The sequence below is a fragment of the Rhinatrema bivittatum genome, chromosome 9, assembly GCF_901001135.1.
Source record: "Rhinatrema bivittatum chromosome 9, aRhiBiv1.1, whole genome shotgun sequence".
Classification (NCBI taxonomy): Eukaryota; Metazoa; Chordata; class Amphibia; order Gymnophiona; family Rhinatrematidae; genus Rhinatrema; species Rhinatrema bivittatum.
The window spans coordinates 358,605-376,024 of record NC_042623.1 but is presented as its reverse complement, the minus strand read 5'-3'; the positions used below and the strand labels follow the sequence as shown (position 1 = coordinate 376,024).

The following is a 17,420-nucleotide window of genomic DNA, read 5'->3' as shown; positions in this document are numbered from 1 at the left end:
TTGCAGTTCAGTTCTTCTCAGCACGTTTCTGTTTATACTTTCTGATCTCTTTTGTTGCGCTGCAATGGGAGAGAGCACCAGGGGGCGCTCCCCAGCGTGGGATGAATGTTGTATGCCCCTGCAGAGAGATGATCCATGTCTGGGAATGGAGCAACCCAAGCCCATGCCGACCAGTGAGACCAACCATGCAAGGTTTGGTCTCTGAGTGGTCCTCCGACCACTCCAAGCCTTTTCAGACCTGCCGCTGGGTAACGGCAAGAAGCAGCAGGCCAGACAGAGGACAAGGGCGGAAGGAGACATCTGGCACAGGACAGAAGTGGAACTGAAGGTCAGATGAACAGGAGTACCTCAAGGCTCGGCTCTCTCTGCTCTTCTTTTCAATCTATACTTAGTTCCACTATGCCGGCTCTTAGCCAGTTTAGATCTAAACTTTAAAGTCTATGCTGATGATATTCAGCTCACTGTGCCTTTTACTGATTCATGGTCTAAAACCTTCTCTCTCCTACAGCTATATCTCTCCACTATTAAAACATGGCTTTCTCATAACAGACTGAAATTAAACACAAGCAAAACAGAGTTAATTTATCTCTCTACTATACAGATTCTCCTTTGCAACCACCTTCAACATTCATCTTCGACAATCAAATCATAAACATAAAAGCACATGCAAGAAATTTAGGAACATACATTGACTCTAGACTCGATATGACTCATAACATATCGGAAATTGTAAAAAAATCCTTTTTTAAAATTTATATGTTAAAAAAGCTTAAACCTTTACTTCTTCCAAAAGATTTTCGGCTAATTACTCAAGCATTAATCCTAACTTCCTTAGATTATTGCAATTCACTATACCTTGGTCTTCCTCTAACTACCATACATCCATTGCAATTAGTTCAAAATGCGACAGCCCATATGTTATTCAATGTTTCCCGCAGAGATCATATTACTCCGGTTCTACAACATCTACACTGGCTTCCAATTCCACAACGTATAACATACAAGATTCTGTCTATTATCCATAATTTATTGTACAGTACTGATTCTGTTTGGCTATGCTCCTTGTTAAGAATTTACAAACCGTCTAGACAGCTACGTTCATATGATAAATGTTTATTGGAAATTCCTTCTGTAAGATCTGCTGCTTTATCTTTGACCCGAAAGCGTGCTTTCTCTATAGCTGGTCCGCTACTGTGGAATTCTCTCCCAGATTATATCCACCTAACCTCAAACCGCAAAGAATTTAAGAAACATTAAAAAACTTATCTCTTCTCTCAAGCCTTAAATCTTCAATAACATTTTATCATTTGTTGTAATATACCATCTATTACAGTACCAAGTATAATTTTTGTACAAATGTAATGTCTTAACTTATTGTAATGTTTTAACTTATTGTGTATGTAAGCAATCATGTACACCACCTAGACGGACAGTTTTCTTACCCTTTGTGCGGTATATAAAACTTTTAAATAAATAAATAAGTAAATAAAATAAAAGATGAAGACAAGAACCTGGAACTGAAGGTCAGGAGAAGATGAGTACTGAAGATCAGACTCAGACAAGACAAAGATAAAAGCAGAATAAAACTCAGCATGAGAAGGAATCCGGGTGACGCCTGTAGCAACCTCCATCTTGGACTGAGCTTCGTAGGCCTGGCAAAACAGGCCAGAGAAGTTGGACTGAGGATGGAAGGGAGCTAGGATCTGGAACCAAAGCATCTGGAACAGGTTAAACATCAGGCCTCCTCGGCGAAGGCTCCAGACATCCATTTTGGACTCCCATGATACTCAGTTAAGAGCAGCGAGAAAGAGCGAGCAAGACATCTTGAAGACTCCGGACTCCGGAACTGACAAGGACAAGGAGATCTTCAACTCCACTCAATGGAGAAGACCCACCAGCACCCTAAACACCCCAACAGGGGTGGTTGCGGACCACTGGGTCGCAGCACGCCCTTCACAGCCCAGCCAGGTTGGTCGCGGACCATGCTAGGATGGATCATGGTGGAGCTTGAAGACATCTGGACAGGACAAACATCAGAACATGAAAATGAGACCAAGGTACATCAGGACTGAAACGGAACATCAGGAAGAGACCAGGAATGGATTGGGATCCCAAAAGGAAGTGCCAAGCTGGAGCAGAAGACGAGGAATCCTGGAGAAGGACTGGCCCATGAAGGAACTTGCTCCTTGCGAAGGCAAGTGGCGAAGAGGCCCTTTTGTAGGGCTTGAAGGACAACGTCCAGGGAGGAGCTCACAGGAGGAGCCAAAGGGACCACTCCCTACTGGCCCTTTAACTCAGGCAAGAAGACACGGGCCCATCCCTAGAAGGAGCAGGAAGAGGAAGTCTGCAGGACCATGGACAGCAGCCCTGTAGATGCTGATGCTGAAGCAGGGAGGAGCCAGAGCTGGGCTGTGCAGGCCCTGACATGGGAGGCAGAGCAAGGCGGCTTCCCTGCTGCTATGGAGCAGGCCACAGGCCTGTCGAGGATGGCATGGGCGGTGGCTCCATGCCATGGAAGACGGTGTCAGCAGCCTCCTGCTGAAATGGAGCATGGCGGGTGGCTCTTGCCGCTGAAGAGCAGGACCCCAGGCCTGCGGGAGGATGATGGCCTCCGGGCTGCAGAGGAAAGACCGGCGCGGCTCTGTGCCACGAGGGAGAGCCCTGGCACAGCTCCTGCCATGCTGGCACAATGGCGGCCTCATGACACGATAGGGAACCCAGCACAGCTCCTGCCGTACCAGCAAGATGATGTCAGGGGTCAGGCCAGCTAGCCAAAGAAGGTAGGAGCTGAATTGCAACAGCACCTCCCCCCCCCACAGGGGTCCCCTCCCCTCCATCGGGAGGTCGATAACAGGCGAGGACAACTGGAAGCTGGAACATGGTGCAGGTGCCTCCTGCAGGTCGTGTGAAAAAGAAATTTTTGAGTCCAGGAAAAGAGAGTCCAAGACAAGGCCCGGGACAAGGATAGTCCCACAGGCACATGGCTTTCACAATCTGTTGCGCTGCGATGGGAGAGAGCACCAGGGGGCACTCCCCAGCACGGGACGAGAGTTGTGTACCCCTGCGGAGAGACAATCCAAATTTGGGAATGGAGCAACCCAAGCCCCTACCGACCTGCGCAGCCTCAGTGAGACCAACCACGCAAGGTTTGGTCTCTGAGTGGTCCTCCGACCACTCCAAGCCCTTTCTGGAAGCCACACAGGGACCAAACCTTGCGTGGTTGGTCTCACTGAGGCTGCGCAGGTCGGCAGGGGCTTGGGTTGCTCCATTCCCAGACTTGGATCATCACTCCGCAGGGGTACACAACTCTCGTCCCGTGCTGGGGAACGCCCTCTGGTGCTCTCTCCCATCGCAGCGCAACATCTTTATTCTGTATTTGGTTAAGGTCTCTCCATGTTCTCTATATGTGACCAAGATTAGGTATTTTGCTGGCATGTAATTTCTGTGTAGGGATCTATAGCAGCCTGGTTTCCTAATAAGAGTTTTATTGGTGTTCTAGGACCTGGTGTAATTAGTGCAGTGTTGCCTTTTCTTAGATAAGGTTGTTAGGGTTGTTTTGGTATGGGAGATTTACTATATTGTAATGGTAATTCCGTTTATTCATGGCTTTCTGAGGGCCAAGCCCACACCCAGCAAGCATAACAAAAAGTCTAATCCCATAGGAGCTCCCAGTGTCTTTTGTGCAGAGTTTTCTGGTTGGCACCACAGCAGTGCATGTAGAGATGTGCAATCGTTTATCACGAATTAGGCAATTGCAACGAAATTGCCTAATTCGTCGTGGTTCAGGGGCCCCGAAACCCGAAAAGGATTTTCCCCGAACTTCGGGGAAAATTCGTTTTTCGGGTTTGTGTGGGGAGAAGGGCACATTTTTTTTTAAAAATTAAAAACCACCCCAAACATTAAGATTAAGTACAATACAACCACCCTCCCCCCCCATCCCGATCCCTCCCCAAGACTTACTAACATCCCTGGGGGTCCAGCGGGGTCCCGGGTTCCATTTGTCCCTCCGTGCCCGGTGTGCTACTGGCAAGCCGTGCTCCTCAAAATGGTGCCGAATAGCCTCTGAACTACTATGTCACAGGGGCTACCGGCGCCATTGGTCAGCCCCTGTCACATGGCCATCGGCGCCATCTTGTGCTCATACCATGTGACAGGGGCTGACCAATGGCGCCAGTAGCCCCTGTGACATAGTATGGGCAAAGGCTATCGGCGCCATTTTGATTCCTGGCATCCGAAGGCACGAGTGAAGGAGATCGCTCCCGGACCCCCGCTGGACCCCCAGGGACTTTTGGCCAGCTTGGGGGGGCCTCCTGACCCCCCCCCAAGGCTTGCCAATAATCCCTGGGGGTCCAGCGGGGGTCCGGGAGCGATTTCGTTGTCGGCTGCCAGGAATCAAAAAGGCGCCGATAGCCTTTGCCCATACTATGTCACAGGGGCTACCGGCGCCATTGGTCAGCCCCTGTCACATGGTATGAGCACAAGATGGCGCCAATGGCCATGTGACAGGGGCTGACCAATGGCGCCGGTAGCCCCTGTGACATAGTAGTTCAGAGGCTATTCGGCACCATTTTGAGGAGCACGGCTTGCAGTAGCACACCGGGCACGGAGGGACAAATGGAACCCGGGACCCCCAGGGATGTTAGTAAGTCTTGGAGAGGGATCGGGATGGTGGGGGGGGGGGGGGGGGGGTTGTATGCAATGTAATAAAATGAATTTAAATGCTTGGGGTGGGGTTTTTTTTAGCTTTGTTTCCCGCTTTGTTTTTTGGGCTGGTTTCGGGTTTCCTCGTTTCGTTTTTCAAAAAAACTAAACGAGAAAACCCGAATTTTACTACGAAGTATCCGAGCCAAAAAACAACCCGGTAGTAAAAAACGAAGCACATCTCCCCTCCCTCCCTCACACACAAATACAAATCATTCTCTCCCTCCTCAACCTTCCAGCTTTCCCTATTCCCATTGGTCAAGGAGTAGCCAACTCCAGTCCTTGAGTGTCAAGAATAGGTCAGGGTTTATTTATTTATTTTATTTATGTATTGCTTTTATATATTTGTAGACAATCTTAACGGTATACAGTAAAATTAAGTTAAAATAATCAATCAGAATAAAAATACAAATTTACAAATATATAATCATTGTATTAAAATAAACATAAGAAAAGTTAAATATAAGAAAAATAAAATAAAATAAAATTAATTGATGTTACATATCAACCATAAAACAAAGAGCATATTTGACTGCAATATAAAGCTCAACTGTCATAGGCCTTTTTAAAAAGCCAAGTTTTAAGGTTCTTTTTAAAAGTATGAAAATCTTTCTAATGCTTAGCTCACACGGTAATAAGTTTCACAGTTTTGGACCTGCAACTGAAATTTCTCTCTCTCTAACTTCCGATAAATGAGCAGTTCCGATGGTAGGAACTGTAAGTGATCCTTTGTTTGCAGACCTGAGGTTCCTTTCAGGGATGAGCATTTAACCATTCAGTTTTTTCATGATTTAGAGATTTATGAATGAAACATAAAACTTTATAGTCAATTTGATATTTGATCAGGAGCCAGTGTAATGTGATCATACCTCTTTCCCTTAACATAGAAATCTCGTGGTCACATTTTGCAGTAATTGTAAAGGTCTAATTTCAGTTGGCCAGTAGACCAAGCAAAAGAGATTTGCAATAATCAAGTGCAGAAAAAAATCAGAGTTTGAAGAATGTTGCGGAAGTCATTGAATTCTAATTGAGGTTTAAGACGTTTTAACACATGACATTTATGATGTCATGTGTTAAAACGTCTTAAACCTCAGTAATCGATCTTGGAGAACCTGCAGTAATCGATCTTGGAGAACATCAAGTGTGTTCACCAAGATCGATTACTGCAACTCCATCTTGCAAGGTCTTCTGGCTACTACTATAAAACCCCTCCAATTGCTCCAAAATGCGGCGGCGAGAATTTTGATGAATACCAATCGGAGAGAGCACATCTCTCCTATATTAAAAGATCTTCATTGGCTCCCAGTAAACTTTAGGATTCTCCATAAATCATTCACAATTATTCACAAAAACATTCACCATCAGACCCCTCTTGAACTGCTACACCCTCTCAAACTGCACTCTTCAGCCAGACCCTTAAGGGAAGCCTACAAGGGATCCTTACACGTTCCTCCAATCAAAGTGGTGCACCACTCAAACATCAGAGACCGGACTTTCTCAATAACAGGTCCCTCCATCTGGAACACCATGCCTCCGGACCTCAGGCAGGAAACCTGTCTACTAACTTTTAAAAAGAAACTTAAGACATGGCTGTTCGGTCAAGCCTTCCCTATTCCTAGCCCAACAGCTTGACTCAGAATTGTTCCATCACCTCTGTAAATAAACAAGCACTAAATCACACAAACAAGTCATAATGAGGTTGGCTCCCTGCCTCCCTCCCATACCCTCTTGTATATAGTACTTTATCTTCTTTCTCCCCCCTTTATTTCCTATTCCCAGTTTAGGCGCCCTTGTTATAATGTAACGATATGCTCCTTCAATTTGTCTCAGGTTATTTGGTTATGGTTAACTGCTTAGTTCGATGTAAACCGAGTTGATTTGATCTGTATCAAGAAAGTCAGTATATAAAAGCCTTAAATAAATAAATAAATAAATAAATAAATAAATAAATGAATGAATGAATGAATGAATGAATGAATGAATGAATGAATGATAACCTTCTCTAATTTTATGTATTATATCAGAATTCAATTTTAATTCATGATCAATGATAATACCTAAATCACGAACCTGAGTTACAGACTCAATCTGCATGAAATCGGTTTTGAAATGCATAGTTCTATCAAGGTTGGATATCCACAATAAATCTGCATGAAATATTTTTGCATACACTGCCTCCATTGTATGCAGATTTCTCTGATGCATATTCATTGTGGATTTGCTGAAAATCTGACCTATTTTGGTTTTCAAGGACTGAGGTTGGCCACTCCTGCCATAAGTGGAGTTTGGGGGGTTATTGAAAGTATTGCCCACTCCCTCCCAAAATGCTCCAGGTTCTGGCACTGAATCAGCCCCTCTCCCCTAACAATCTTACCTCCCTATCTCCTGCTTCACAAACTGTGAGAAAACCATGCTTATATCCTTCCAGCCCCTTCACCTTCTAATCCCCCTTTCCATCTTCCTCCCTCAACTTCCATCCTCCCCTCCTTTACCTTCCAATCTCCTTCACCTTTAATCTTCCCCTTTCCTTCCTTTTCCCTTTTCCTTCTCTTTCCTCCCTCACCTTCCAATGCTTTCCATTGTATTACCCTCTTATCTTCCATCCTCCTTCTCCTTTTAACCTCCCCCTTTCCCTCAGCTTTCATATTCCAAACGTCCCTCCCTCACCTTGCATTTTCTATTGCCCCTCACCCTCTATCTTTCTGCCTCTTCTCACTCAGCTTCCAACTCTCCCTCCTTACTTTCTATCCTCTCCCCCGCATGGTCTTATAAGCAAGATCCATGGCTGAACACTTCTATCTAAGCATTTCCTCTTACTATGGGCTAATCTCTCTCCCACACAGTTGAAACAGCTGATCTCCATGGGAAGGAGAGGAGCCAGCAGCAAGAGGAGGTGGTGAGAGAGAAATGCTGGACCTCAGCTCCAGCCTTCTTCCTAGGGGGCAAAGGGAGGGGAATGGAAGGGAGTCACAAACATGTGATCCTCAGTCCTGCAGACCATCTGGGTAGGTTAGGAGGGGCACCACAGGACAAACTGAAGAAAATAGGATAAAACATAAGCATTGTTAAGTGTAAAACATTGATAAGACAGGCGAAGACAGAATTTGAAATGAAGTTGGCCATAGAGGCAAAAACTCATAATAAAAATGTTTTTAAATATATCCGAAGCAAGAAACCTGTGAGGGAGTTGGTTGGACCATTAGATGACCGAGGGGTTAAAAGGGCTTTTAGGGAAGATAAGGCCATTGCAGAAAGACTAAATGAATTCTTTGCTTCATGTTTACTAATGAGGATGTTGAGGAGATACCAGTTCCGGAGATGGTTTTCAGGGGTGATGAGTCAGACGAACTGAACGAAATCACTGTGAACCTGGAAGATATAGTAGGCCAGATTGACAAACTAAAGAGTAGCAAATCACCTGGACCAGATGGTATGCATCCTAGGGCACTGAAGAAACTAAAAAATGAAATTTCTGATCTATTAGTTAAAATTTGTAACCTATCATTAAAATCATCCATTGTACCTGAAGACTGGAGGGTGGCCAATGTAACCCCAATATTTAAAAAAGGCTCCAGGGGCAATCCGGGTAACTACAGACCAGTGAGCCTGACTTCAGTGCCAGGAAAAATAGTGGAAACTATTCTCAAGATCGAAATCGTAGAGCATATAGAAAGACATGGTTTAATGGGACACAGTCAACATGGATTTACCCAAGGGAAGTCTTGCCTAACAAATCTACTTCATTTTTTTGAAGGGGTTAATAAATATGTGGATAATGGTAAATCGGTAGATGTAGTGTACTCAGTGGAAAAGGGTAAACAGCGGAGTGCCTCAGGGATCTGTACTTGGACTGGTGTGTGTTAATGTATATATAAATGATCTGGAAAGGGATGCAATGAGTGAAGTGATCAAATTTGCAGATGACACAACATTATGCAGAGTTGTTAAATCTCAAGTGGATTGTGATAAATTGCGGGAGGACCTTGTGAAACTGGAAGATTGGGCTTCTAAATAGTAGATGAAATTTAATCTGCACAAGTGTAATGCAAATAGGGGAAAAAAAAACCTTGTAGTTCACAATGTTAGATTCTATCTTAGGAGTTACCACCCAGGAAAGAGATTTAGTCATCATAGTGGATAACACATTGAAATAATTGGTTTGGTGGTGCTGCAGCAGTCAGAAAAGCAAACAGAATGTTGGGAATTATTAGAAAGGGAATGGTGAATAAAACGGAAAATGTCATAATGCCTCTATATTGCTCCATGGTGAGACCACACCTTGAATACTGTGTACAATTCTGGTTGCCACATCTCAAAAAAGATATAATTGCGATGGAGAAGGTACAGAGAAGGGCAACCAAAATGATAACGGACATGGAATGGCTCCCTTATAAGGAAAGGCTAAAGAAGTTAGGGCCGTTCAGTTTGGAGAAGAGACGACTGAGGAGGGGGGGGGGGGGATATGACAGAGGACTTCAAAATCATAAAAGGACTTGAACAAGTAAATGTGAAATGGTTATTTACTCTCTCAGATAATAGAAAGTTTAGGGGGGCACTACATGAAGTTAGCAAGTAGCTCATTTAAAACAAATTGAAGAAAATTCTTTTTCACTCAGCACATAGTTAAGCTCTGCAATTCATTGCCAGAAGATGTGGTTACAGCAGTTAGTGTAACTGGGTTTAAAAGAGGTTTTGATAAGTTCCTAGAGGAAAAATCCATAAACTGTTATTAATTAATAAGGAATAGTAGCTTGTGATCTATCTAACGTTTGGGTACTTGCTAGGTATTTGTAACTTGGATTGGCCACTGTTAGAAACAGAATACCTGGCTTGATGGACTCTTGGTCTGACCCAGTATGACATATCTTATGTACCTAGGATCACTCTTCATGCTTTCTGAAAAAGTGCCTGCTTGACATTTACAGAAAATTTGACAAAGAAAGTAGATAGATCATCTTTTATAAAGCTAGAAGACAAACAAGCTATTTCTTACCTTTCTCCTCATTTCTGATAGCAAAAATGAACCCCATCCCAGTGCTGGATTTTGGGATAACCTGTTGGATTGCACAGGGCACATTTACTAAGGAGTACCAGAGTTCCCTTATGATGATTGTTGAATGAAGCTGCTCTTTTTCTCATTCAGACTTTGGGGCTGAGGAGCTGCTGGAGTTGTGGAATCCAAGAAGAGCAGTTAAGAACATAAGAACATAATAAATTTCCATGCTGGGTCAGACCAAGGGTCCATCAAGCCCAGCATCCTGTTTCCAACAGAGGCCAATCCAGGCCACAAGAACCTGGCAATTACCCAAACACTAAGAAGATCCCATGCTACTGATGCAATTAATAACAGTAGCTATTCCCTAAGTAAACTTGATTAATAGCCGTTAATGGACTTCTCCTCCAAGAACTTATCCAAACCGTTTTTGAACCCAGCTACACTAACTGCACTAACCACATCCTCTGGCAACAAATTCCAGAGCTTAATTGTGCATTGAGTGAAAAATAATTTTCTCCAATTAGTCTTAAATGTGCTACTTGCTAACTTCATGGAATGCCCCCTAGTCCTTCTATTATTCGAAAGTGTAAATAACCGATTCACATCTACTCGTTCAAGACCTCTCATGATCTTAAAGACCTTTATCATATCCCCCCTCAGCCATCTCTTCTCCAAGCTGAACAGCCCTAATCTCTTCAGTCTTTTCTCATAGGGGAGCTGTTCCATCCCCTTTATCATTTTGGTTGCCCTTCTCTGTACCTTCTCCATCGCAATTATATCTTTTTTGAAATGCGGCGACCAGAATTGTACACAGTATTCAAGGTGCGGTCTCACCATGGAGCGATACAGAGGCATTATGACATTTTCTGTTTTATTAACCATTCCCTTCCTAATAATTCCTAACATTCTGTTTGCTTTTTTGACTGCTGCAGCACACTGAGCAGACAATTTTAAAGTATTATCCACTATGATGCCTAGATCTTTTTCCTGGGTGGTAGCTCCTAATATGGAACCTAACATCGTGTAACTACAGCAAGGGTTATTTTTCCCTATATGCAACACCTTGCACTTGTCCACATTAAATTTCATCTGCTATTTGGATGCCCAATCTTCCAGTCTTGCAAGGTCCTCCTGTAATGTATCACAATCCGCTTGTGATTTAACTACTCTGAATAATTTTGTATCATCCGCAAATTTGATAACCTCAATCGTCTTATTCCTTTCCAGATTTTTTATATATATATATATTGAAAAGCACCGATCCAAGTACAGATCCCTGAGGCACTCCACTGTTTACCCTTTTCCACTGAGAAAATTGACCATTTAATCCTACTCTCTGTTTCCTGTCTTTTAACCAGTTTGTAATCCATGAAAGGACATCGCCTCCTATCCCATGACTTTTTAGTTTTCTTAGAAGCCTCTCATTAGGTACTTTATCAAATGCTTTCTGAAAATCCAAATACACCAAACTACCAGTTCACCTTTGTCCACATGTTTATTCATTCCTTCAAAAAAATGTAGATTTGTGAGCAAGACGTCCCTTGGGTAAATCCATGCTGGCTGTGTCCCATTAAACTATGTCTATGTAAATGTTTTGTGATTTTATTCTTTATAATAGTTTCCATGATTTTTCCCGGCACTGAAGTCAGGCTCACTGGTCTATAGTTTCTCAGCTCACCCCTGGAACTCTTTTTAAATATCAGGGTTATATTGGCCACCTTCCAGTCTTCAGGTACAATGGATGATTTTATTGATAGGTTACAATTTAATTGTAATAGGTCTGAAATTTCATTTTGGAGTTCTTTCAGAACCCTGGAGTATACACCATCTGGTCCAGGTGATTTACTTCTCTTCAATTTGTCAATCTGGCCTACCACATCTTGCATATTCACAGTGATTTGGTTCACTGAGGATTTGGCAGTTGAGATTTAATGCCAAGAAGTGCAAAGTCATGAATCTGGTGTACAGTAAGCCAAAACAATTGTATGTGCTAGGGGTGAAAGACTAATGTGACAGACTGGAAGAGGGATTTTTGGTGATAGTGCCCGCTGTTCTGAAGGCCATGTGGCAATGTGACAAGGAAATAACTAAAGCCAGAAGAATGCTGGGCTGCATAGAAAGAGGAATAATCAGTAAGAAAAAAAGAGGTGATAATGCCCTTTTACAGGTCCTTGGTGAAGCCTTACCTTACTGTATTCAGTTTTGGAGACCATATCTAAAAAAAGATAGAGACAGAACAGAGGTGGTCCAGAGAAGAGTGACCAAAATAGTGTGGGGTCAGTATCAGAAGACTTATGAAGAAATGCTGAAGGATCTGAATATGTATTCCCTGGAAGAGAGGTATAGGAGAAACATGATACCAACCTTCAGATAGCTGAAAAGTTTTAATAATGTACGATCCTCTAACCTTTTCCATTGGAAATCAAACAGCAGAATCAGGGTTCAAGATATGAAACCTCAGGGGGGATGACTCAGAACCAACACAAAGAAACATTTTTTTCACAGACAGGGTGGTGGATGCCTGGAATGCTTTTCCAGAAGATGTGGTGAGGACCAAAACAGAAAATGGATTCAAAAGGACATAGGGTCCCTAAGGCTTGAGGAAGATAATAAAGAAAAGGGTGCATGGGGGTAACTTGCATAGAGCAGCAGTAAGTACCCTTAACCAGAAGCATTGGGGATTACTATCCTTAACCTATTAGCCTTGATGATTTTAACACAAGTGCAACATCACCCTCCGCTTTCACAGTGGGAAAATAATAAAAGGTTATCGGATTCTGAAGACAGTCAATGCTGGGCCCCGACGTTTACAACCTGGGGTACTAATACACTGCGGGCCGGATTTTCAAAGCTCTACGCGCATAGAGTGACTTACGCCCACCGGGCATATCTTCAAAAGGCTCGGCGACGTGCGTAAAGCCCCGGGAAGTGTCGAAGTCCCAGGGCTTTACTAAAAGGGCTGTCTGGGGCAGGGTGTGGGTGGGGAATGGCGGGGTCAGAGGCCTCCGACACAGTGGCCATGTGCCGGGGATCACGCACCTGCAGTCAACCGGTGCGCACAACTTACTTCAGCCCCAGGGCTAAAGTAAGTTTTGAAACAGAAGACAAAAAAAGAAAAAGTTAGGGGGAAAAGGTGGGGGAGGTAGGGGAAGGGAAGGTGGGGTGGGGGGTAGGGAACGGGGGAAGGCAGTGTGGCTCGGTGCACCCCCTTGCGTGCGCTGATCCCTGATTTTATAACACGCGCACATGGACGCTCTCGCACAAGTTTAAAAATCTACCCCTGATATTGGGGATAGATAATGCTTCTGCAAAGAACGTTTAAGCAGCATTGTCTGAATTATCAGGAAAGCTGATCACCACATAAATAATTTTGCAATTATTTTGTTATGAGTTAGACAGTTGCTGGGTTTTGCTTGTATTACTGTCGTTAACATCAGGCATGGGGGTAACCTGCACGGAGCACCAGTTACTATCCTTAACAGATACTTGGGGGTAACTTTCATTGAGCGGCCTGTTACTGCCCTTAATGGACACTTGGGGGTAACTTTCATTGAGCGGCCTGTTACTGCCCTTAACGGATACTTGGGGGTGACCTGTATGCAATGGCAGTTGCTACCCTTAACAGATACTTGGGGGTAACTTTCATTGAGCGGCAGTTACTGCCCTTAACGGACACTTGGGGGTGACCTGTATGGAATGGCAGTTGCTACCCTTAACAGATACTTGGGGGTAACTTTCATTGAGCGGCAGTTACTGCCCTTAACGGACACTTGGGGGTGACCTGTATGGAATGGCAGTTGCTACCCTTAACAAATACTTGGGGGTAACTTTCATTGAGCGGCAGTTACTACCCTTAACAGAAACATGGGGATAACCTTCATTGAGCGGCAGTTACTGCCCTTAACGGAAACATGGGGGTAACCTGCATGGAGCAGCAGTTACTACCCTTAACAGAAACATGGGGGTAACCTGCACAGAGCAGCAGTTACTTCCCTTAATAGAAACATGGGGGTAACCTGCATGGAGCAGCAGTTACTACCCTTAACAGAAACATGGGGATAACCTGCACAGAGCAGCAGTTACTTCCCTTAACAGAAACATGGGGGTAACCTGCATGGAGCAGCAGTTACTGCCCTTAATAGAAACATGGGGTAACCTGCATGGAGCAGCAGTTACTACCCTTAACAGAAACATGGGGGTAACCTGCACAGAGCAGCAGTTACTGCCCTTAACAGAAACATGGGGGTAACCTGCATGGAGCAGCAGTTACTAGAGATGTGCATCGTTTTTTGTGTTCGTGTCATTCTTCGTTTTTCGGCCGCCATGGAAAATGTCGTTTTTTTTCGGTTCGGGTCTTTTTTTTCGCGAAAAATCGATTTTTAGTTAGTGCGCGCTAACTCCCAGTTAGTGCGCGCTAACTCCCCGTTAGTGCGCGCTAACTCCTGTTAGTGCGCACTAACAAAAACCGTTAGATTTTGTTATTTTTTGTTACTTTTTGTTAGTTTTTGTCAGTGCGCACTAACGGGAGTTAGCGCGCACTAACGGGGGGTTAGCACGCACTGACTCCCGTTAGTGCGCACTAATCGGAAAAACGAATTTTTGCGAAAAAATTGGAAAATCCAGATTTTTTTCGGGCTCCCTGAAACATGCCGAATTGGACAATTTTGTTGCAATTTTCCAATTCGGCAAAAACGAATGCACATCTCTAGCAGTTACTGCCCTTAATAGAAACATGGGGGTAACCTGCATGGAGCAGCAGTTACTTCCCTTAACTGACACTTGGGGGTGACCTGTATGGAATGGCAGTTGCTACCCTTAACAGATACTTGGGGGTAACCTGCACGGAGCGGCAGTTGCTGCCATTGGAAGCTTGCTGGGCAGACTGGACGGACAATTTGGTCTTTTTCTGCCGACAATACTATGTTACTGTGCAAATGTTTTTTCCTTATTGCCAGATCGAGACAGAAAACACATTGAGGTACTTTATAACTACTAACACTACAGCTTTCTCCTTAATCCTTATACACAAGATATGGAAACGTGGAAGTGCTATTCTCTAGATGCTGTAGGTTCAGCTAATTTACAGGTTGATTCACTAATATTAATGCTGGTTTAGGGATTATTTAGGAGTCTGCCTCATGGGAAATAATAATAGGGCAGACTGCAATAAAAACAGACATTAACATTAGCGCAGGCTACACCACTTTAGTGAAACAGTCTTAGCACTAAATGTGTTAATTATTTTTCCTTAATATTGATAATAGCGGTTTTAGCTTAAACTATATTTGGGGATTAATAATGTCCTAGAAACTGGCAGATTAATTGCAGTCTGTGGTCAGTCCCTCCCTAAATCATGGCATTTTACTCTTAGTCACAGTGCATTTACATTTTTGTCAGTTTTGGAGAATTAGACTTGCTGCTGTTGGATCTTTTCTTCTAGTGCATAAATAACACTAAGAGCTAAGCAAACTTGGCGCTTAGGAACATGAACGTTCAATGTTTCCAGTCTGAAAATAGATTGTCAAAAAAACCCTCAGGACATAGGGTACGGGAAAGGATGAAAAACTGACAATCGGGTCGGGTTGATTTTTTTCATTTTTTGAGCAAATAAATATGATGGCGTTTAAAAATTATAAAAAGTCAATTTTAGCATGGCTATTTTAATAGAAGGTTTATATAGAAAGCAAGATACATTGTACTGTCTGATGCATTAGCTTATTATTTCAGAGATGACATTTATTAGTTATATGGAGAGTCATTTTGTAACATCAAGGATAACTTGTAAAGCAAATATTGCCTAAGTTACACAAATTTTCAAAGGGGACCTAAGTATGTACTTTCAGTTTAAAAATGATCCCACAAAAACTACCTTCATCTGCTTTCAGGAGCACTTACATTTCACATGGATTTATGAAAAAGTGAACATGCAGGTTACAGCTCTACCCAACTCTGCCGCTGGGAGCACTTCCACACAGTCTAGGTAAACTTATGTGAGAACAGGACATACGCATATAAGTTTATATGCACATCATATGGGCAATTTTATAAAACTTCATTCTATGCATAAAACAGTGCTTTACATGTAGCAATAGATTTTTTAAATATTCTGCCTTTCAAGCATTGTAAAGCAGATTATATTCAGATAATTGCAGGTATTCCCCATAGTCAGAAACCTCACATTCTAACGGCCTCATTTACTAAGCACCCTTCTTGTAGACCCAGAATGGGAAAAAAACCTTAGAAAATCAGGCTGAAGCAATAAAAGGGGTAGTGACTTGCCCAGGGTTAAAAGAAGCAGCAGTGGAATTTAAGTCCTGAGCTTCTCCCTGGTTCTCAGCCTGCTCTTCTAACCTGGAGGTTATTCTAATTCTTCCACTCCCTAAGTTTTGATCCTGCAATGTTTAGATTGCTCATGGTTGTACAGTTTATCATGCACATCTTATGTATGAGATTAATTGATTACTGTTTAGTTCAGAAACTAATAAAAATCTTTTAATAATTATTGATTTATAAGTATTATATCTGATCTTGAACACTGTTACTGCTTTTTACCATTATATCTGGTCAAATTTTACTTGACTGTCACAAGAGGGTTAAACCCCTAAAATAACTACAAAGAGATTTATTAGTGTTAACAAATTTGTTGACATCTATGTACTGTGTATGTTTGACTGGAATATTTTATACTGATACTGTTATTTGTATTAATCTATAATTTGTTTGCTACTCTGGATGCATTGTGTTTATTATATAGTATGAATTATAAGCTAACAGAATAGAACATATGATATATCCATCAAATAGAATAAAAGTTTTGTAAGTTAAATAACAAGAAAGGAATTCAAAATCTAAATTAATAAGTATAAGGGAAATTATAGGACCCTTTGCTACTTCTTAAACAAAAGATTTGAAAAATTCTGTTAAAACATTATTTACATGTACATATCTTGGAAAACTTGTATTTTATAATGAGATAAACAACTCAACATTTCATCTAAAAAGGACACAAATATTGTTATGTAAAGCAATTCAGAATAGCTCACTGATATCTACTATACAGCTGTACCTTTTTAATTTTGTCCTCAATGATCATATTTCCAATGGGTATTAGAATACCACCAAGTATGGCCAGTAGTCCACCAACAGCAGCTCCAGCAATGAGGATGTATTGTGTTTTGCAGCCCATTCTGCAGATTCACAGTATATGACTGATTCGTGATTCCAGCTCTGGGGTTCCTTTTATAGTCATATTTCTACTCTGGATAACTAACGTACATTATGACTAGAGAACAGAGGAAACACCAACCAGGCATCAAAGATCAAAGTGCACAATACAACAAGGTAAAGAGTAGATAAGATAATAGAACATGCTTATTTATTTAAAAACTTATATTCAACTTCCTAGAGCATATCTGTTTTAAGCAGATACCATAAAAACAAATAAATACCCAGTTAAAACATACACATTATAACAGCACAAACAAATATAGAAAAAACATGTCAAAATACTAATCAAAACGTTATGACATGGCTTAACTGTACTTATTTTAATGAAAAGCCTCAATGAGTGACTTTTAATCCCTGTTCTTTAAAGAAGAAATTACTAACAAAAAAGTCTTAGCCAATCGAAGGTATTCAGGGCGCTAATAAAGCAACAATAAAGAAGATAAATAAGACAGACCCTCACCCCTAATGGCCTTATACACCTGTATCAGTTTCTTAT

General features: G+C 42.3%; 1 protein-coding gene across 1 annotated transcript in view; it reads right to left on the bottom strand.

Annotated features, from left to right (window-relative positions):
- CD36 (CD36 molecule) overlaps window positions 1–16,883 on the bottom strand; it is a 142,817-nt gene extending 125,934 nt beyond the window's left edge. Inside the window, exon 1 of the mRNA XM_029616476.1 lies at window positions 16,764–16,883. Coding sequence (XP_029472336.1) covers window positions 16,764–16,883 — 120 coding nt within the window. The remainder of the gene's footprint in view (window positions 1–16,763) is intronic.
- Between the last annotated feature and the right edge of the window lie 537 nt (window positions 16,884–17,420).